The 22,223-nt window shown below is 46.3% G+C and overlaps 1 protein-coding gene across 22 annotated transcripts in view; it reads left to right on the forward strand.

Annotated features, from left to right (window-relative positions):
* Positions 1-13,004, forward strand: part of ARHGAP40 (Rho GTPase activating protein 40) — a 36,589-nt gene extending 23,585 nt beyond the window's left edge. For 11 of the 22 annotated variants that reach the window (XM_086853376.1, XM_086853380.1, XM_086853381.1 and 8 more), the window contains 13 exons: positions 2,603-2,823; positions 3,359-3,434; positions 4,194-4,345; positions 4,941-5,106; positions 5,444-5,535; positions 5,654-5,731; positions 5,981-6,140; positions 6,756-6,838; positions 7,583-7,789; positions 8,046-8,186; positions 9,079-9,239; positions 10,037-10,092; positions 10,437-13,004. In XM_086853376.1, coding sequence (XP_086709502.1) covers positions 2,603-2,823; positions 3,359-3,434; positions 4,194-4,345; positions 4,941-5,106; positions 5,444-5,535; positions 5,654-5,731; positions 5,981-6,140; positions 6,756-6,838; positions 7,583-7,789; positions 8,046-8,186; positions 9,079-9,239; positions 10,037-10,092; positions 10,437-10,543 — 1,700 coding nt within the window. In that variant the 3' untranslated portion in view covers positions 10,544-13,004. Of the gene's footprint in view, positions 1-2,602; positions 2,824-3,358; positions 3,435-4,145; positions 4,346-4,940; positions 5,107-5,443; positions 5,536-5,653; positions 5,732-5,980; positions 6,141-6,755; positions 6,839-7,582; positions 7,790-8,045; positions 8,187-9,078; positions 9,240-10,036; positions 10,093-10,436 lie in introns of all 22 variants that reach the window. The other 11 variants (XM_086853382.1, XM_086853385.1, XM_086853383.1 and 8 more) reach the window with 2 other exon arrangements.
* Positions 13,005-22,223: the final 9,219 nt, after the last annotated feature.

The raw sequence follows: 22,223 nt of genomic DNA on the forward strand, positions 1-22,223 counted from the left end.
GGCTGGTGTGTCCTGGGGAGCTGCTGGTGACCTGCTGGCAGAGGGAGGCCAGGGTGTAACTGCAGACCTGGGCTAGCTGGAAGCTGCTGAGGGTACTGGTGGTGTTTGGTGGGAGTAGGAAGCAGCATTTTCCTGAAATGCAGCCTTGTGCTGTCCTTGCTGTCACTGTTTGCCCAGCTCTGTCCAGAGGCTGACAGCACAGCCAGCTGAGGACACAGGCACTCTGCCACTAAAATACCTGTTTGTGACCTTACAGCACAGAACTGTGGCTGAGAACTGCCTGCAAAGGGTGATCCTTCACCTTCAAATATTACATAGGAAGTCGTGCTTAATGTTTTAGCCTGAAAATGTAGGGTGCTGTAGGTGTCCTTTAAATGTCTGGAAAGTGAATATTATGAATGCTGTTTTTGACTAGGTTATGTTTCAAGTAAATTTGTGGAACTGGTGTACTTTAGTTTTGTTAAATCATTCCTAATTGTGCCCTCCTGAAATGCTTGCCTGGAACTCACAAGACAAATCTTAGCAGCTCTCCAGGCTTAAACCTGCAGCTTATATTCTGTGGATTTCTGTTCTGACCTGTTTCTCTCTGATTTTTCCCTTTCCCCCAGAAATAGTCCATTTTGGCAGTTTCCTTTTGTGTTTCTGGCAAACATAACTGGGCCAAAATAGTAAGCAGAGGGATTACAATCTGGTGTTTTGGCATCAGGGGGGCAGCAGGCTCGCACGGATGTCCGATGGAGGGGATGCTGTGTGGTATTGTGTATAAGATCAGTTTCCTGTTATGACTGGAATTGACTATTTTCAAAATTTGCAAGCAATACACTTCACTTCCTCTAGTTCCCAAAGGCAAAATAAACCAGAGGCTTTTTGTGTGTTGTTCTGCTGAGAGACCACGGGTGTAGGACAAGGTGTTTGGTGAGGGGCTGTGAGTGGGACCATGGCTGTGCCCAGGGGATGCTGCCACCTGATCACTTCTGTAAACCAGACATGGGAAAACACCAAAACTTAGGGCCATGTAGGAAAAACAAACAATTTTTCTAGAAGATTCACTTAGGGAAATACTTGACTTCAAGTTCAGCTTTATTTATTGAGGTGTGATGATGAAAAAAGTTCTGTTTCATTTTGGCACCTAAAATCACAAAGACCGTGCTCTGGAGACTGAGTTTTTAATGTGTCACAACGTGTGTTTGCAATCTGCATGAGGTTTCTCCAGAAAAATTAAATTATTTAATCTCTCAAGGAGAGCTGCATGGCTGCTTTTTATGGATGGAGCAATGATAAAACTTGAGCAGCTGTGACAACTGAGGAGGCAGAAGTTTGCAAAGGACAGGAAGAGTGAGAATGAGCTGCTCTGTGCCAATCAGTTCAGTTGTGATTTTTCTTTTTCCCAGTATAACCTTTGATAGGGCTGTACTGGAGCTGCCTGCAGTGAATGAATGTGGTAGATGGAACTGAAAAGATAAAGGCTTTGTGGTATTTGCCCTGTTAAAGTTGAAGTCACCTGCTAAATTGTTTCTTTCATCTTTGAATTTCAAGTAGCTGCCTTGCTCAGGGCACTTTCTCACTTGCCCTTCCTTATGAGTGTATCCCATAAGAAAAAAAAAGTCTTCTGTGTTTGAAGTGCAGCTTTTTATGTGTTGAAGAGTGAGGTGGATTTGAGCTTGTTTGGGTAATGCTGCTGTACTGTCTCCAGGCTTCTCACACTTCCTTCTGGAACTGGAATGGTCTTTAATTTTAGTGATATTTTGAATTGGCCCAGGCATAAAATGAATGCACAGAGGAAAAATAACATTTTTGCTTTAGCTGAGTGGATGGATATCAATCCACTTAAAAAATTGAAGAATAGGGATGATGCACATAAAGAGTTCAGCAAGTACATTAAGTAAAATAATTTGAACCTACCAGATCAGGATCTGGACATTAAAAAAAATAATAATTGTTGATACCTAGGCATGCATATAAGTTAAAAAAAATAAAAAATTAAGCAACCAAGTCATTTTGAAAAGTACAAAAGCTGAATGTGCAGTGTTGTTTGCGGTGGCTTCTCACAGACCTTTTGTCCATTCTCAGAGCTGTTGACAGATCAGGTGGGAAGCTCTGCCATTCCTTCTGGGGTGGCTGTGTGCTGCTGCCAGAGCTCCCCTCGGCACAGGCAGCCCATGGAGGGGCAGATTTATCAAGTCCTCCTGACTTCAGTCCCATACCCTGTCACAATCCTCGCCTAAATACCACCCAGAGCCACACTTGGGCCCTCTTCTGCCCAGCTGCTCTGGGAGCCCGTGCTCCTGGCAGTATCTCTACCTCCACAGCTCTTTTCTCTCATTTTGCTCACCTGGAATGAGCAGTAAGAGCTGTGTGAGCAGCTGCACTGCCCAAAGAGCTGTGTGCTCTCCACTGCCAACCAAAACCCAGCCGGGCACTCGGGAGTAGGGCTGAGATTTTGGGAACATCCACGGCTTCAGAACAGAACTCCCTCCCAGTGATGTCCCATTGCCACCCCAGACAGGGAACAGCCCAGGCTCCTGCTTCCCACCTCTGAAGCGTGGCAGGGCCCCAGGCTGCTGCTCTCTTCTCACTCTGCCTTCTCCTGCCCGCTTGGTAGAGGGAGAAGCCGAAGCCGAGTGGCTGCAGGACGCGGGGCTGTCCGAGCTCCTGGGGGACGTGGCCTCGGACAAGGACAAGCTGGTGCTGCTGTCCACGCTGACCAGGACCCAGGCAGCGGCCGTGCAGCGCCGGCTGGACACCTACAGCCGCTCCCGCCGCAGGAGGAACAAGCATCCCGTGCGCGACGTGCGCGACATCTTCGGAGTGGGCAGCTCGGAGGTTTGCTGGCTTTTTTGGGGTCTCCTGGAAGAGTTTCTTGCCTTGTGGGAGCTGACTTGGCTTTCCTGGGTCTAGGGCTCCTGTTATGATTTCATTTCAGCTGAAGGGAAGGTGAGACTGGAGAAATCCTGGCTGGGGTGTTGAGGGGTTGGTAGAAAACCTGCAGGTCCATAGCCTTCCCAGACTGGAATAACATTCCTGCTGGAATGCTTCTGTCTATCCTGGAATGCTTCCTCCTGGAGCATTGGCATGGTTTGGAGCCCTCTTGTGTTTCCTTTGTTCCAGTGACATGTTAAATCACCATTAAACAAAACAAGAGAGCTTCCCAAATTCAGCTCTGCTAAGCTGGCCTTGTAGAGGTGGAAATCCTGGAGAAAGACTGACTCTGCTGTTTTGGGGAGAGGGTTGGCTGCTTTATTTTGAATTTTTTTTTTTTTTCTTGATAAAGAATTCATAACTACTGTCTTTTCAGCTGTTTTCCTGCAGTTCTGCTGTTTTGGTTGTTGCTAAAAAAATTTCTTTTTTTACTTTTCAGGACAGTGCAGCAGAGAAAGAGGAGTCCAGCCCAGATCCACTGTGGCACAATCTACGGACTTCAAACACCCAGAGAAGTAAGGGGGAGGTTTTTAAATGCAGAGTAGGATCTGAAGTAGGGCTGGAACTGGAAGGAAAGCCACACACATATTTAAGTATACACAGGCTCTGAAACATTGACCTTGTTTGTGTTGGGATGTGGTTTCTTTACGTGGTTATTCACACCTCTGGATTAATAAACTTTTCTCCAGTGTTGTTAGAAGCTGTGATCAAGCTGATCATTGTAAGTTTTTGATAAAGCAACTGAAAGATGAAAACAAGATCAGTCTAGCAAAGATCATGCAGTGAAACTTTAAATGCCATGAGCAGTTGTGTAAAGAGATGTTAGCTATAGGTGTGTCCTTCAATTTAAAGCTGTGGTTTTGTCTTACCAGTGACCTGGTAATTTTAGCCACAATGTTGTGATTTCACACTGATCACAGAATGATCAAACTTGGTAAAGATCTCTAAAATCACAAGTCCAACCACAGACTCATCACCAGTGTCCTCACCACTAAACCACGTCCCCAGGTGCCACATCTGCACGATTTTTGAGCACTTCCAGCAGTGACTCCACTGCCTCCCTTGGCAGCCTGTTCCAAAGCTTGACCACCTTTCAGGGCAGGCTCTTACCCTACTGATCACTCTGTGCTGTGGGGACACTCTTTTCACGTGTCACTGTAGGATTTTTAAAAGCAATGGTAGCAAACCTATCTCAAACTGCATTTTTAGCACATTTGCTTTCCCAGCTTCACCCTCCTGGCTTGCAGAAATTCAAGACAATGTCTCCTCTGCAGCAGAAACCCAGGATTATTCCTGCACAGTTCGGAACCCTGGGAAAGAGGAGGTGTTCAACATGGATGTTGCCTACTCAGAGCAAGCAGCTGTCCTGCTCAAGGGATCCTTCCTGTCTGAATCCAGGAAGTTAAAGGATGGAAATGCCCTAACTGTAAGCACTGGAGGGATTTTTCTTGTTAGAATTTATTGGTCTTGTCTTGCCAGGGTGGTACAAGACACCAAATCCAATTCACACCTATGGGTTGCAATGGGTCTGTGTTTGGTGGTATTTTGGGGTGTGTTGTGCTGTTATCTTTGCAATGATGGGCAAGGATAGCCATTGTGTAGTGGAGGATCAAAAGAAATGAGACTTTTATTTACCTATTTTGACACACATCCATGCTGTTTCCTCTGAAAAGAGGAGAGTAACTAACTACACTTTCTTACTCATAATTTTAAAGTTTTCCTCTCTCTGCAAATGAACAAGGCTGCTTCCAAAGTTCAAGTAGATTAGGGTGGGTATCAGGCTGCCTTTAAATTAGAAAAACTGGCATCTCCAGTAGGATTAAAGAGCAATATTGAAAAGGGAAAATATTTATTCAGCTGGTGGTTGAGTAGGAGTAGTTTTGGGCATGTGTCTGGTCTTGAACACAGCAGGAAGAGCAGATGCCTGGTTATGATAAAAAATAAAACTACAGCAAAAGTTGTTCACTAGTGGGATTAATAGTGATGACTTGAGCTGAACCTTTTGTGTGTGTTTCCCTTAGAGATTTAAGATCCCAAAGGGCAGACTAGGAGTGACAAGGATTGGAGATCTTTCGGCTCAGGACATGAAGAAGATCCCCACACTGGCCCTCATTGAACTTACAGCTCTCTGTGATGTCCTGGGCTTTGAGCTGAAGAGAAACAAAGCAGCAAAATTGAAAACAACAGGTTAGCTGTACTCTTTTTTGTGCCTTTTTTTTTTACCCTCATCTTCTCATCATACATTCATCAGTTGTGTTTCAAATGTTAGAACAGAGGGTCTTTGATAAGAAACCTTGTGGCAGGTGTGTTTTCCTTGGATTTCTCCTGGAAGTCAGTGGATCATGACATCAAGACCTACCACCACATTTATGTCTGGCTGCAATTGTCCTGTTTGTTTGGAATTGTCCTCTCTTTCTGCAGTATCTGTATTTACAAAAGTACCATCTTAGTCTGCAGTGGGGGATATTTCCCTTACACCTCCATCAGAGGTGATACAGACTTGGAAATGTTGTTTTTGTTGTAGAGAAAAGACTCTTTGGAGTTTCACTCAACACTCTGCTGGAAAATGACCAAAAGCTGCTGCCCAACACCAAGGTCCCTCTGCTACTCCAGGCAGTAAGTTCTCTGCTGGTTTCTTTCACACCTCTGGTCCTCAGAGCCAGGAGTCTGAGATGAGGACGGGCTGACTCCTCATCCTCTGTTCCTAAGAGCTTTGTGTTTCCTCCTTTTACAGCTGCTGTCCTGCCTGGAGAAGAGAGGACTTGAAACAGAGGGCATCCTGAGAGTTTCTGGGTCCCAGACCAGAATTAAGGTATGAGCTTGAGCATTGTTTGGATGTGTCAGGGGTGATAAGGAAGCATTTGCCGAAGCAAGTGTTTGAATGACCTGAATTATCTCGTCCCCTTCCCAGTACAACCAGAACTGGGAACCAGAAACATTCACTGGAGTGTGTGCTCAGGCTCTCTGCACCGTTTTCACTTCATGCCCTCCCAGTGCTCAGCTATAAAATTTCTCTTACATTTGCTTATTAAGGCACGTGATAAATTCCATCTTTTCACAGAGCCTGGAGCAGAAGCTGGAAAGGGACTTCTACAGTGGTCTGTTCTGCTGGGATGAGGTTCACCAGAACGACGTGTCCGGGCTGCTGAAGAGATTCATCCGCGAGCTGCCGGCCCCGCTGCTGACAGCAGAGTACCTGCCTGCCTTTGCTGCTGTGCAGAGTGAGTGCCTGCTCTCACCAGCACCACTTGGCTTTGTGCAAAGCCCCACTGGCCCTGGGCTCTCCTGCTGGCTGTGCTGGGAGCCTGTGGATGCCCTGGGAGCGCAGCACAGCTGAGGGCTGTGCCTTTGTCCCCTGTCCTGGGGTCTGCAGGGATGTGTCACTTGAGCCTGCAAGCTTGCTGCCATCATTTCGGATAAACTGATCAGTAATGACACAGACTGAGCTGTGGGAACTGCCCAGGGAACACAGTCTGCAGGTGATGTGCTGTTGTGCAAGCACGTTTCTTTGAGGTTGGTGCCTCAGTAGGTAGTTTGGATATGCTGAGTGCATGCATTTGTTCAAGAAATGGGGAATTATTGGTTCTTTTGCTGCCCTTCAAGGGCATCAGGGCTGCTGGTTGATTGTGTGCTCTAAAGGAAATGAGTCAGTCTTCTAAAGCATGGGTAGTTCCCTTCATAAGGGCAGTATGAGTTTGATTTACTTCTGTGAAACAAGATCTCAAATTTGAGATGACCAGCAATTCAGTAATTGTCTCATTCCTTGGAGGATTCCTGTGCTCACAAAGAAGTGCCAGAAACCTGACTTCTCTGTCCTGTTGTCACTCTCCTTCTAGATATTCCAGACCTAAAGCAAAGATTGCAAGCTCTAAACCTCCTGATCCTGATTCTGCCAGAGTCCAACAGAAACACTCTGAAGGTAACTGCTTGCTTTTGATTTAGCTGGTAAAACCTAGAATCACAGAATTGTTTAGATTGGGAAAAATCCCATAAAATCATTGAATCCAGCCATTCTCCCAGAACTTCCAAGGCCCCCACTAGGCCATGTCCCCAAGTGCCACAGCTCCATGGCTTTTAAGTAAACACCATCTCTGCCTTTCTGTGCATATAAGAGCTGTGGTGGTTGTGGCTGACTTTTTCTTTTCCTCCTGAGTAGTTCAGCTCCCAGGTATTAAAGGTAAGGCTGACTTAGCACCCTGCACACTTCATTTAGAGCACTGGAATGTATAATTCAGTCAAAGATGATCTCTCATGGCTCTGGTGGAGGTGTGAGGTGAAAGAGAAAATCCAAAAGGGTTTATTTTTCCACATCTGGGACTGGCTTTGAGGGGAGACTGAAGGAAAGGGGGAATTCATCTTTGGATTCAGAAGCTTTTACAGCTAGACTTTGTAAATTACCACCTGCCAAGGAGTAAAAACTCACCTGTTTCCCACACAGACTGCTTTTCCTGATTTATAAGTACTGGATAGACCTCTCTTGGTGTGTTATTTGTTGCCATGCTAGTATTAGAAATTGGTCACTGTGCTTCCTGACTGGAGAAATGGGATTTGCTGATCTGTATCAAGAAAAAGTGCTAATTAATGATCTCTCCAGCAATTGCCACGCTAGCTTTTTGAGCATCACTAGTAATGGACGGGCTTGTGTCTCTTTCCCCCTTCTCAGGCCCTTCTTGAATTTCTCAGCAAGGTGGTTGCCAGGGAAAACAACAACAAAATGAACCTCTGGAACGTTTCCACAGTCATGGCCCCAAACCTCTTCATGCACAAGGGGCTGCCAAACAAGATCCCTGAGGGGAAGGAGAAGCAGCTGGCGGAGGGGGCGGCTGACGTGGTGCGGATGATGATCCATTACCAGGATCTGCTCTGGACAGTGAGTTCCACAGGAATTATGGGCTTGGTGTCTTGGACTTGGTAGAGCTGGGATAGGGAAGGGATGATAGCCTTGGAAATTTCAGAGGAATTAAAGAGCTGTGAGCAAAACCTCTGGCTGAATTCCTGTCTACCTGTCCTCAAGGTACACAGATATTTTTGTCTATTCAAGAAGCTGAAGTGATGGTCAGGTTCCTAAATGACATCCTTATCTCTGCTTGATTTAATTCCTGTTTTCACCCTTTCCCCCTGCCCAGGTCTCCTCTTTCCTGGTAGCTCAAGTGAGAAAGCTGAACGAGAGCAGCAGCAAAAGGTACCAGTTCTGTGACAAGAGAATTAAACATTTGTTACGGAAGATTCATGCTGATAAAGACAAGGTGGAAAAGAACCAGGGAGAGGTGAGTTAGGGCTTGGGAAAAAAACCCAAACCCCTTTGTGGCAGTGCCAGATGTTTGCCTGAGACCTCAGAAAGATAAAAGGGGTGATACACTTGAAAAGAGCGAGAGGGACAAAATAAAGCAGAATAAAGAGGAACACTTTCCCAGATGCTTTTGGCCAGGTTGTGGTAAAAACTGATCTCAGCAGCAGGAGCACTAAATATATTTCAGGCTACAAAACACTTGGTTAAAAGAAGGAAGTGATTAGGAGCAGAAATTTTATTTTTCCCCATGTGAAGAGCAGAATTCTTATGGTTCTGAGTGTTCCATGTGTTGGCACAGATATGTCTGCTGTGATAAAGGCAGACTTCTTTTCATTTTTTAAAGCATAAATTCAGTCTGTTGCCTAATTTTCTTTTTATTCCATAATGTCTGTTAAGATGGCACATCACCTGGTGTTTCCTTTCTCTGGAAAGGACCTTTCTGGAATTCAGTAGCCTGCAACCAGATCTCTAAATTCCTTCCCAAATAATTTAAACGTATTTCAGAGGAGTCATTCACTCTTGTGCAAAACAGCCTGTCAGAATTTCTTCTGGCAAATCCTGTTTTCCTCTGAGCTCCTGTCAGTGCTGTGTTTGAACAGCAGAGAGCACCAGCACACACTGATGGAGAGCACAGGGCTCCTCTCGTGGCCTCAGCACCAGAACATTGATGATTTATTCATTATGCTCACCTTGGTGCTTCCATAAGCTTTCAACCTGTGCTGTGTGTGTAAGAAACAAGCCTGAATTCTCTGAACAGCTGTCTGGACAGGTATAATTCTTCACACTCTCCAATCTGTTTTGAAAATTAAACTCTCACCGGTTAAAACATTTTCTTTAAGAACTTTTTTCTTGTTGCCTGCCTTGTTCAGCCTTCCAAGATTGTGAAAGTCCACGCATCACTCCTCCTGAAGGACTCTCTGGAGGTGCACTTGAACAATGCAACCAGGGTTGCTGATGTCTTGAGGCAGTTTCAGAAGAACCTGTGCCAGAATGGCTGGAATATTGTTAACACTGTCAACCTCCTCAAGTGGTAAATGGCTTTTTTTCTGCTTAAAAAAGAAATAAAAAGAAAAAACTTAAGTGGTCTAGCTGCTGGCTTCTGTCTTGGGGTAGAGGTGAGGTGGAAGCAGAGTGAGTCATGAGGAGAGATTGTTCTCTGCTCCAAGCTCAGGAAATGGTGCTGGGGAAGGCAAATTTTAGCTCACTGAGTGATTCCACCCAGTGCTGAGGCTGTCAGGAGGTCAGTGGTCCCCTCTGGGCTGCTGGGCACCACGTGAGCTCCAGAATCCTTGCTGAAGGGAAGGCAAAGAGCAGCAACATTGACCCTGATGAGCAAACCCCTTCCAGCTCTCCTGGAATCACTTGTATCATTTGCCTGGAGCAGTAATTCCAGTGTGTTTATGTTAATGGAGGGATTTCCTAAAATAAACTCTGCAATTCCCTCCTGTGCTCCTGTGGCAAATTGCTGAACTAACCCAAGAAAGGAACAGAGGAGTTCCTGCCCCTCTCTGCCACAGCTCCTGCAGACTGTGTTTAGTAGGTAACGTGGCAGTGCCTCTCCTGTGTCCCAGGAGGTTTCCAGACAAGGAGGGTGGAAGGGCAGCTCTGGATGTGGGTCAGCTGCTGTCTCACCAACATTTTATTTTATTTTATTCCCCATTTTGGGTGTCCTGCACTGTGCAGGAGGATCAGCAAGGTCTGTGTACCATGGCCTCTTTGCTGTTTGCTGGCCTCTGAACCACGAACAATCCTTTTGGATGGAATGTTCTAAACTGCCTAACCTGTCTTTGCAGAGATTTAACCTTCAGTGTGTTTTTCTTTCTGCAGTAACAACTCCATGGAGTGCACAAACTTGCTCCTCTATGAAGTGGGAGGCAATATTGGTAAGTACAAATGGTAGCTGAGAATAAGGAGTCAGATAAGCAGTTTTTATGCTTAGCTTCTTTTAGGAGTTAAAAATCTTCTCTGGGCAACTGTGCCATTGCCTCACCACCCCAAAACTGAAGAATTTCTTCCTAATATTGAATGTACATCTACCCTCTTCCCTCTCAGAGCCATTACCTCAGATTTGTAGAAATGTTCTGGAAAGGTTATAATATTGCAATGAATGTGAACAAATCCTAGTTTTCAGATGGGGGCAAAAAAAACCCAAAAAACAAATCTTGCAGCTAAAGGACTCTGGATATTTAAAAACGTGGGTTTTCTTTTTAATGTCTTGTTTTAACAGGTGAACATTGCCTGGACCCAGACACTTACCTCTTGGACTTGTACCACATCAACCCCCATGCTGAGTGGATAATTAAGCAAAACCCATCTTATCCTCGGATGTTCTGAGAGAAAAAAGAGCAAAGCAAAGCACTTGGCTGCAGTTTTTGGAAGGTGTGGAAATAGAGACTTTCCTGTTGTAGTGTCAGAGCAGACACAGCTTGTTCCTAGGAAGGAAAAGCACCTTTATTAACTGCTTCTGTGGCAGCTGGCAGTGAGAGCACAGTGGCCTCTGTGCTAACAGGGGTGTTGGAAACAAGCAGCAATTATCATTGTGTAGCAGAGTTTGCAGGGGGAATGACTGTTCCTAAACAAAACACCCCCCAAAACAAAGCCTGAAGGCAAAGCTGCAGTGGTTGTGCAGCAAAGATGGAACAGAAGAAGAAAAAGATGATCTTGAATATGGTGGAAGGCATTTGTGTATTCTGGATTTGCTCTTCCTTTTGGAGGAGAGACAGCCAAATGCTGCAGTGGTACTAAGGGCATCCCTTGGGTGAGGACCATGGCTGCCTGTGGCATGTCAGCACAAAAGTTAATGATCCTGGGCTTCACTGTCAAGCTCCTGTTATGCTCTTTGAAGAATGAAAAAGGATGTTTCCAAAAAGGCCAGATGGAATGTGACACCAACACGTCGTGTATTTCATGACTGAAGTTAAATACATTTATGCAATACAAGAGAATAACTTTCCTCGAAAAAAGGGATGGAAAATACAGCAGCCTTTCAGATGTGCAGTGTGGCAGGAGAGAGATGCCTGTCCCACGCAGCTCTGCTGTTAATGCAAACCCAAATTGCCACCAACAAGGGTAAAACAAGCATTTATTTTTATGGACAGCCTATGTATCAACAGACAACGGGGGAAATACCCTGAAGTTAATGTGAGGTTGGAATCTGACCTGGCCACGTGAACTGAACTTGCTTGTGGAAGATCCTGTGTGAATGTGTTTGTTCAGCAGCCAACAAACCTCCCCTGGGATGGGAGGTGGCTGAACTGAGCTGAGCCCTCGCTGCTCTGGCTGCACATTTCCATCACACCCAGCACAGTTATCCCTTTGGGCTGGACAGCTGAGGGCAGAGCAGGGCACTCACACCTTGCTGCTGCATCATCATCATCATCACCATCATCATCATCCAACCTCGGCTCCAGGAGGAGTGTGCTGGTGAAGAGCAGTGCAGAGGTGTTGCTCTCCTTCGTGGTGATGCTGAAATACCTCATGTGAGGGACCCCACTGTGCAGTGTGAGGGGTCAAACCCTCAGCCTGCCTGGAAATCTGGATGTCTTTCTCTAAATACTGTTTTTGAACGTGGTTGGATATTTATTCACGTGGCAGAAGCAGGGCTGCCCTGCAAGTGTATACTCAAAGTATTTCATTTGCCAAATCCCAGCTGCACTAGTGGCAATCTCCAGTATTATTTCTTTTGTTAGAGGAGTTTGTTTCCATTGCAATCTGAATTTTCACTCCTCTCCTTTTTTTTTCCCCAGGATGAAATGTAGCTTTCCCTACTCATTATCTCAAACTCCTAGATTCTGTAGTAAAGGTGCTTCACTCTGTGATTATTCTGTGTCTGTGGTTAATTCCTCTTGGTGGTTAAGATCCTTGAGGAACTGGTGAGCCACAGTCCATATCCTTTCCATCTCTTTGTGAATTCTGTGTGAGTGGTGCAGATATCTTATAATTATTCATATATTAGAGAGTCTGTGTATATTTTTTTTTTGGTTGAGATGATGCAGATGCATTGACTGGTTGGATCACCTTCAGAGATGTCGTCTTAAGAACCTGTAATAGAAAATCCCAACCCTGACTGTGGTGTCAGCAACTCTCAAGGTGCCTCTTTTATAGGGCTTAAATTGTGCCTGAAAGAGCTTGATTCTTTTCCTTGAGAATGGGTGATTTTTTTCCCTCTGGAAAGATCAAGCTGCTTTAAACAGGGGCTTTAAAAACCAAAGGTACCTATTCAATATTCCTTCTGCAATTCTTTGTGGCAGTGATGGAGTCAAGATGGCAAAGAAATACCAGAGCTGTGACACCCTGAGAAATATCCAGCTCATAAAGGTATCACTGAGCTCAAAGATCCATTGCAGTCTGAATTGCACTCTGCAAATCACACAGTGCTGCATTTTTCCCACCCTTCCTACGCTGGTTTACAAAATATTCTGTCCATATGCATTGAGGGGTCAGGAGGGCATCACTGCTGCTGTGGGCTACAGGTGAGTGGGGTTTTTTGAACACCAAACAATTTGAATCAATGCTGTTAAAAACAAGGTTAATGGGAGATTCTCATGAGACAGACATCAGGTTTAATGTAAAATGTAAAAACAAAAACAAAACCCAAAACAACTCTTTCTAGATGATGGATATGCTTTTTAAATTTTTTTTTCCTATCTTTGTAGGAAAAACTAAGTGTAAATTTTTCAGTGACGTGCAACCCACTCCTGAAAGATGGCTTTCAATACCTTTAATTTTTTATGAATTTTTAATTCTGTATTTAAATTTCATTTATTCAGTGAAACAATAAAAATGCAGTAAAGACTCTTGGCTCCATTTTCATTAGTGCTTGGGAGCAAGTTAAATGGCACCACACCTGTGAGTGCAGCAGGATTTGGCCCATGCCTGAAGAAGTTCTGAGTGAGCTGGGCGGGAGTTTTGTGTTACAGCTTCAGGAGAAGCTCCTCTGTGGCTGATCCTGTGGGGCTGCTGCAGAAGGATGGTCCAGGAGGAAGAAGAGGAGGTTGTTGCTGGGTGTCAAAAGCCCAGAGAAAGAAGAGCTGAAGGTGAGCACCCTGAGTGACTTCTGAAGGAGGAGGAGCAGTTGTCCAAGATTTAAGCTTGAGGAAATGTGTCCATATCCCATGAGAAATCCCCTTCCCACCCCCTCAGTCCCGCTCAGCTGAGCTGTGCTCGGGGACCTGGGTGCTGGACCAGTCACACCAGCCAAGAATAACAGGAATCCAGCCTGGATCTTTGCTGAAATCACAGCTAATAGTGCCCAAAAGTGATGAGACGTGGCATAAATCTACTGTGAACTGTTTAAAACCAGTGCAGCAGCCTGTCCAGCAGTGCTTGCTCTCCTACCCAGACACAAAAAGAAAGGGGGAGGAGGATCCAAGAGGCTTCAAAAAGCTTCCAGAGCAATTATCTGAGGAAAACACCAGTTTATCAAATTGATTCCACCCATTCATCTTCAGTAGTATCGAAGTGCTAATCTCTCCCACCCCCAAGGGCTTCTGTGATTGATCATTACACAGCTCTCCCCCACTCAGAACAGGAGCCCAGGATTTATTCTGAATGCAACGTATGTAGTGCTGAGATAAGGGACAGGGCATAAAAGAATCTTGCAAATGCTGGTTAAATGTAGTTGTAGATGAAGTGGAACTGAAATATCAAAATAATAATAATTTTTAAAATGTCGTTTGCCTTGGGGAAAAATATTTGCAAAAAATACAGTCTCTTCACAGGAACAAGTGGAGCTTCAGCCCTTGGAGGGAAATGCCACAAGTAAATGCATTTCCTGGAGCAAAGTAAGTGACAGCAACTATTGTTGTAAATAAAATAAAACTGCATTTGATTAAATCTATTTCTTTATCCTCATGCAGTCCCCAGTGCTGAAGATAAGATAAATTACATCTGTGGTTTTGCATGCTGAGAGGATGCAACCTTAAAGTTCTCTCTAAATCCTGTTTGTGCATGAGGGCTGCACATGTCTTCCCCTTCTGGGGGGGAAAAAGAGGCTGAAATTCAATGTTTTAAGTCACTGGAAAAGAAAAAGTGCAGCTGCACTGACAGACCAGCTGGGAAAAGGCCTGGGTATCTCTAGTCTCTCCAATCTCAGGTCTGTATGGGGTTTTTTGCTGTTTGTGGTGGCAGACACCCTTTGCCAGAGCAGCTTTGTGTTGTTTGTCCTCCCCCAGGACAGTGAGGAGTGGTGACCTCCCCTGCCCAAGTCCTTCCCCCCAGCACCTGGACCTGCAGGATCCCCCGAGCTCGGGGGTTGAAACCTTTCCCTCCACACTAAGCTTTGTTCTCCAGCCCTGGCCAGGGGCTGAGCCCAAGAATGGGAGTGGAGGAAGGTATTTCTTTTCTCCTTAGTACTTGGAAGGGAATTGGAAGTGGTGATGTTTTCATCTCTGTGTCCACCTTGGCTGTCTGCACTTTTCTAGGTGCTGCAGAGGTAATTACCGAGGGGATAAAGCAGGAAAAGAGGAAGAAACCCAACAGAAATGAAGGGTGGGGGTGTACCTCTGTGGGTTTGGTGTCATTTTGTCTGTTTTTCAGGGTTTGGAAGAGACACAGGACTTCTGTTGCACTCTCCTCACTGATCCCAAACCTTGCTCTTGGCAGGCTGGAGGAGAAACCTGCTTCAGGAATTCCATATCCTGGAATGAAGATGAGGACAAAAGATTGTTTTTCTGTTGCTTTCAGCTTTTGCCAGCATTTTCTTTCTGAGCTGGAAGGGTGAGGTGAGCCCTCAATACTGAATATACTTCTTATTTATCCACGGGTGTGGATGGAAGCTCCAAGCTGAGCACGGACTGCTTGCGCCTTGTACTGAAACTTAATCTTTTAAGCTTTACCCAGGATTTTAAGACTCCCAAGGAGTGTGGTTGTCTATAACCTGCTGGTATTGCCTCCCACCTCAGCTTTCTGCATGTGCCCAGTCAGTGCAGGAGGAAAGAGCCACCCTTGCCTGCCCGGATGACTCTGGTTAAGCCTTCTCTGGACACAAGCACAACCACAAAGTGGAATAATTGCCTTTTACTCATAACAAACTGGCAGAGCTGTCTCAGGGTTTCAAGAGAGACGATTAAAGATTTTACATTGTTTTCTTCCAAAGGAGAAATAGACCTGGGGGTTCCCTAATAGTCCTCCTGATTCTGCACCGCCCTCTCAGAGCGTCTTGTTGTGGGTTGCATTTATTATGAGCCACTTATTATCCCTAATTATTGAGCAGGGGGTAGGGCTCTCTCGGAGTTGTGGCTTGATGAACACTCAGCTGTCTCTATTTAAGATAAAATTACTGTAATTAACAAATCGATCAACCCTACTTTCGCTTTGCCTGCCTGGGACAGAACAAATGGGCTAAATGAGACCTATTCAGCACAAAAGTAGAGAAAGGGGTTCACAGACCTCAGGATACACAGGCTCGGAGCTTTTTTGTTACACACTGCTTTTAATGGTAATGTCACATAATTGCCTCTTGTTAGGCAATTTTGCCTCCAAAAAGAAGCACCCACGCTGCACTTTGCTCAGCTCAGCCCAGCAAGGCAGAGTCAGCGGGTGAGCAGCCAGGTGGGCTGTTTGCTTAAAACCTCCCCCTCCAGCAGGGCTGGGCTGGATTCCCTGGGTGCTGTGCTTCCCTTGGGACTCCTGCCAGGCTGTTTGCAGCATTGGTGTCTTTGAGAGGAAGATTGAATCCTTAGGTTGGCTTTAGTTGTGTGGATGTCACCTTCTCCAGGTCCCCATTTCCTGCTCTTCACCTTGCTTTGGTGTCTGAGGGTATCTGTGATTTTAGCTCCAGGAATCCTCCCAGCTCTCTGGTTGGGAAACACTCATCCCCAGCTCTTCTCCCAGAGCCTTGTGCTGTCTAAGAGGCGTTTGACAACAGGAATTTGTCCCTCTTGAAGCTTTTGTGGTGTGTCTGTGCGCTTGGTGAGCTGACACTGCATGTGCTGGTACCCATCCTCCCTGCCTGGCCACGCCAGGATGGTGGCACACCCACACATGGATTGAGGGTGATCCCACGAAGGGGATGAGATGCTGGAGGGCCAAGGAAATGCTCTGTTTCACTGTGTTCTGCCCTCCTGGGAAATTAGCTGGTCAAGGGTAGGTTTGCTACATCTGGAGAAGGCTCTGGAGCACAATTTGGGGAGCAGCTGAGGGAGCTGGGTGTGTTCAGCCTGGAGAAAAGGAGGTTCTGGGGGAACCTTATTCTTCTTTACAACTACTGGATAGGACATAGGCAGGTGGGGGTTGGTCCCAGTCAACAAATGACAAAATAAGAGGAAAATGGCCTCAAGCTGTGTCAGAGGAAGTTTAAATTAGAGAATAGGAAAAATTTCTTCACTGGAAGAGTGGAACAGGCTGCGTGGGAAAGTGGTGCAATCACCATCCCTGGCAGTGCTGATGAGACGTGTGAAGGCAGCCCTACCAAAGGGGTCTGTGCCAGCCTCGGGTCTTTCAGGAGGATGAAGCTGGTGCTCCTGCCAGCAGTGGTTGTTCTTGCTGCACCAGCTCACCTAGGTTTGCCTCCACATGCTGAGACCATCACAGTCACATTTCTTTCAACATCTTGTTAACCAAATAATCTGTAAGTGCTTCGAGGAACTGAACTGCCTAACCTGGAGAGTTGTCCTCATTCTGGCCCTGTCTGCACAGGCCAGAGGAAGTTCATCCTCGCTGTCCCCACTGCAGGCAGCAGCGAGGTGTGGAAGGCTGTTTAGGGCAGAAGGATAAATGGGAAGCAGAGAGTGTCTGGCTTGGCCTGTAACACTGATGGCTCAGCATTTCACAGGGCCTGCTCATCCCTGCCTGCTTCTGGGGCTGCTCTCCATCCTGGGGGCTGCTCTGCTCTCCCCCACAGCTGGCCCTGCCTCTCCGCTGGGCATCTCCCTCCCCAGCACGGCTGGCCGGAGGGACAGCGAGTGGCTGCTGTCACTGTCACATCCGAGCAGGGGAAGCCCGTGTGGAGCCGTCAGAGGCAGAGCCAGGAGCCTCTGAAAGCTTCATTAGCCGGGCTTTGTTCTGGGGCGCAGTCAGGCGGGGAAATCACGCTCCAGTGTTATCAGCCATGTGCAGGAGGCGGTTGCGTGGCAACCCCGATTGCGGGACCGGAAAAAGAAATACTCATTTTCTTCAATTTAGGGGCATTTCAAACAGGAATTCATTGCTGATGGAGGATTTGCTTAGGTTTAACATCTCTTAAAGGGATGGCAGCTGGTGTTGGCGTTGTGTTGGTATCGTGTGGGTGCACACTCGTGAGGTAAATGAACATAAAAGAATCCAGGTTTTGTCTGGGTTTTCAAACACTGGTTTCCATCCCTTTGTCCTGCTGGGGCTTGAAATGGAATGAGGACTGGAAATTCCATTGCTTCTTCCAGGCCTGACGTGGAGGCATCTCCAGGGAACCCTTCCTGGTCCCACACTGGTTGCTGCAGGTGAGGAGGGTGATCGTGGTCCCTCTTCCCTCTGAGCCCTGTTCGGAGAGGAAAGCGCAGAAAGGGCAGGGTTCTGCAGCTCCTGGCCAGGCTGGGGAATTGCTCAGACTTCAGAGAAACTGCAAACCCACAGTACCTGTGAGGCTGTTAAAGAGCACTGGATGTAAGGATAGGAAAGAGATTAATAAATCTGCTTTTGTGTGGAGCCTGAGATGTTGAGATGGAGGCAAACAGAGGCTGCCCAGGCCTGTTTTGAAGGGGAGCATGATTATATAGTGCAAGTAAGAAACAAATCCCATCTCTTAGTGGGACTGCCAAGTGTGCAGGGCATCCTGTGGTCTCCCTGTCCTGCTGCAGCTCTGGCTGTTTCACACAGAAAGGGCTCAAAGAGCTTTTTTAAACTTCAGCTTTGGTGTGTGCAATGCAGTAAGAGCAGTGGGGTCAGGTCAGTCTGCCCTGAAAGAGAAACTGGGGTGCCCAGACATCATGAGTCCCTAATGGGTTTGTCTAGATTTTGGTAGGGGGATTCACATGCTCCATCTATCAGGATGATGTAGCTGGCTTTCCAAAAACCTGTGTGTGTTTGCACCCACCCTTGTACACTCCTCTCTGGTGCCTAGAACGGACAGGGCATGCCTGAGTGCTCCCAGCTGGAAAGAGTAAAAGGAAATTAACAACTACAGGGTATTTATTGTGCTTCTGTGTCCCCATACAGTAATGTGGAACTCTGTTTTATTCTTTGTGCACCTGGTACTGTCTGTATTGCCAGGGTGAGGTGTTGGCACTGGCATTGGGATCTGTGATGGAGGAGAGATTAAATGAACATCCTCTGTGTGGCCTCTCCTGCTGAGAATGTGGAGGCACTTTGTCACTGATCAGCTTGTGCATCAGGTGACAGCAGGTCCAAAGAATATTACTTGTACATGGAAAACTCCTTTCTCTGCTCTGTCCTCTGACTTCAGCCTTTCAATATTGAACAATAATACATCTTCCCTTCTTATTAACAATTCAGTTTGAAGACTGATTCAGATTAACTTGGTCTCTCGTTGTATTAAGCTCTTTAGGAAAAAAAAAAAGCCACAGGAGCTCAGGATGTTTATGAAAAGCAATTTCCTCAATGCCAGGCAGTTTAATAACTCCACGGCCATGGCATTCAGGCTCTCATTTATTTTAAACTGTGTTTCCAAACTGTGACGGGTCAATAATAAATAAGGCAGGGTGGCAGAATTTGTGTGGAAGGGAGCTAAAAGGAAAAAGGCACATTCAGACAGGAGCACAGAGAAGAGTGTGGCTCTTGGGTCTGACAAATTAAAGGCTTAATTGACAAACAAATTCTTCTTATAATCAATATTTCCTCACCGAACTATTGAGAGCAAGTGAAATTTTTGAGCTATATATAGCAAAAGGGAGAAAATTCTGATCCTCTCTTGTCCAAACTGTTTTCTTGTAACAGTAAAATTATTCTTCTACATATTGGTCTGGATTTTCCCTTTAATCAAGTCTCTGGTGGAAGGAGACACGTAGCCCCAGGCAGGCTCTTGCACCCGAGACCTCCAATCTACTCAAGCAATAAATACAAACATCACAGAGGGTTTCAAATGACTTGTTAAAATATTGGAAATCAGTACCTTGTAGGAAACAAAGTGAGTTAATAGTATTTGTTGAAAACACCTTTTACAAACCACGTGGGACACTGAGCAGGTCAAGTGGAATGTGTAGCAACATTCACCTGTCTCCTGCTTCCCTCTCTGGATATTCAGGCAGAGATTTTGGTGGGTGGAGGTTTTATGATCTCCCTTGGAAGCACAGAACATGCAGAAGAACTGAGCTGAATTGCTCTGTGTTGTGTCCTGCTCTGCTTACGTGAACTTCAGGCTCTCCAGCTCAGGAAGGACTTTTCTTCTCCATATTCCACGTTCAGGGCAGGGCAGCAGGTTCAAAATGTAACTCAGCTTCAGAAAGCTGGAATATTCAGATTGTTGTTAGTATACAGGGATTGGAAAATTGACTTCTGTTGGTCACATTCCCTTTCAGATTGCTCCTGGTAGAAAGATGCTCCCCTTCTCTATGTGAAGCATGAAGTGGATTTTTCCTGGATTATCAAAATATTGAGCTTGATTGAAATGTTACTAACTCAACAGACATATGTGTTGGATAACTTCTGTGAATAATTGAGCAGGGAGGTTATCTCTGCCATTCACACCCAGCTGGAAGTTGAGCTGTGGCTGGCCAGGGAGCTGAGCAGCTTCTGCTTTTATTTTGGTTAAACAGAATATTTATAAATCAGGTGCTCAGCCTGAGTGTTTATTTAAAAGTCCTAGTTTTTTTCCTTAATGTTCATGAGTGCTCACTTATTAGAAGCTCACACTGTGAGCCCCTAGGAATTCATGAGATGTTTTCTCTATCTGGGTACTTTAAATAAATCTCACAATTGCAGGCTGCAGGGCCTGGGTAGATGAATTCCTTCTGAACAGGCTTCCCACACTAACCTTCCCCTTCTCCAGCTTGGTAGGAAAAGCTGCACCAAAATCTTGGGTCTTTTGCCTGTTGATGGACTTACCTGTGGAATTTCATGTTTGAAACAGGCTTCAGTGGTGCTCAGGATGACACTGGAGCTGCAGGTGATGCTGTCCCCAGAGGCTGTGTGGATAATGGTGTGAGCTGGGGTGGGTTGGGCCTGGCTGGGTACCAGATGTTCCCTCAAGCTGCTTCATCACTCTCCTCCTCCTCCTGGAAAGGGGAGAGAAGACACAACAAAAGGCTTGTGGGTTGAGATCAGAGCAGGGAGAGATCTCACCTTTATCACTGCAGGCAAAACAGACTTGCTTTGGGGAAATTAGTTCAATTTATTACCAACAAAATCAGCTGTAGTAATGGAAAACACAAAAAAATCCAAAAAATACCTTTGTTTCGCCTCTTCTTTTTCCTGGGCTCAGCTTTACTCCTGAATGCTTTCCCTCCTCCCCATGGTGGTAGAGGGAATGGGATTGTGGTCGGTTCACCACACACTGACTCTGCTGCTCCTTCCTTCTCAGGGGAGGACTCCTCACAATCCTCCCCTGCTCCATCACTGGCTCCCTCCCATGGCAGACAGTTCTCCCTGAACTCCTCCTGTTTTGGGCTGTCCCACAGGCTGCAGCTCTCCATGAACTGCTCCAGGCTGGGTGTCCCAGGGGGTGAGGCTGTGAACCCCTCAGCATCACAAGTCCTGCTCTTGGTGTCTTATGTTTTATCTTTCATATTGTCCAGATTCTGCACTGCATTGGTATAGAACTCTGAACTTCAGATAGTGTCAGCAAGCTCTCCTCACAGTGTAGTCAGACACAACAATCATTTTCCAGCCCCAGAACCAAGGACAGCATTGCAGCTTCAGGTCCAAAAGGTGTAACCAGCAGAGGGTTGAGGAGAGCAGTCTGGGAGGATGGGACTTCATTAACTGAAGCTGAAATTGGACAATTAACCCCAATGTGGAAATGGACCAAAACTTATAAAAGTGTGAGAACTCCTGACCCAGAGTCCATCTTGGGTGTAGCCTCAGCCAGGCTCTTGCACTGCCCAGGGTGCATCCTTTGAAGGCCTTTTAATAAATCCCAACTTTATTCCTTTACCTCTGTGCAGCCTCTGCTCCAGGCAGCCTCTGGAGGCTCACCCCAGCATGGGCTCCTCTCTCCATGGGGCCACAGAGGTAACAGCAGAGGAGCTCCAGCGTGGAGCTCTCCCAGTGCTGCAGCACTTCAGGGAGGCTGACCAAGACCTGGCTCTTCAAAGAAACAAACCCCAGCTCCTGATGGTCTAAGGGAGGTCAGGCATGAAAATATCTCCACCCCACCTTCTTCCTCCCTCCTGACCTGAAGCCCATGATCTCTCTGACCCAATGAATCAGGACTCTGGGCAAAGTCTCTTCCATGAGAGTGCTGCAGCTGGCAGGGTAATGAGACAGAACTGTGATGAGCTCCCATTCCCTCTGCTCCTGCTCAGTGCCTTGGCCATGAGCACGTGTGAACACCTGCAGCAGGATGCAGAGCGATACACAGGGACACACTTCCCTTCTCTGCTCCTTCAAGGACTTCATTTTTTAAAGCTTCCATAAGAAATGTGCTTACACTGGCAAGGATTAAGTGGGAAGAATGAGCTATGCCTCATCCTCCTGCAGCCCTATCCTCCAGGATGTCTCTGCTTTCAAAGCCATTTCTGAGTCCTCTCTTGATGGCTGGGCTGCAGGGCACTGACCAGGGGCTGCAGGGGGTATCTCAGTGTGAGGAGGAGGAGGGATGGCTGCTGCTGACCAGAGCCTGCATTGCTGCCTGCTGCTTGCCTGCTTTTGTATTCCCTCGATTTCAAGCCATTCTGCAGCATCTGGGGATTAATTTTGCTCAGATGTGCTGCTTACATTTATAAGACTTGTAGAGAGCAAGAATTATCATTTTAATTCATAGTAATATTTCCGGGCAAAGACTTGGATTGTGGGTGCTTTTTTCTCTTGTCTGTTCATGTTTTGGCTCACAGAGGATTTGCTTTCTATCTGGGTTTGGAGGGATATGATTTCTTTGTTTCATTTTCCTTCCCAAATATCCTGTCAGCTGCATACCGAAGAAAAA

This window comes from Cyanistes caeruleus, chromosome 16 (assembly GCF_971803275.1).
Source record: "Cyanistes caeruleus chromosome 16, bCyaCae1.hap1.1, whole genome shotgun sequence".
NCBI classification, from domain to species: Eukaryota; Metazoa; Chordata; class Aves; order Passeriformes; family Paridae; genus Cyanistes; species Cyanistes caeruleus.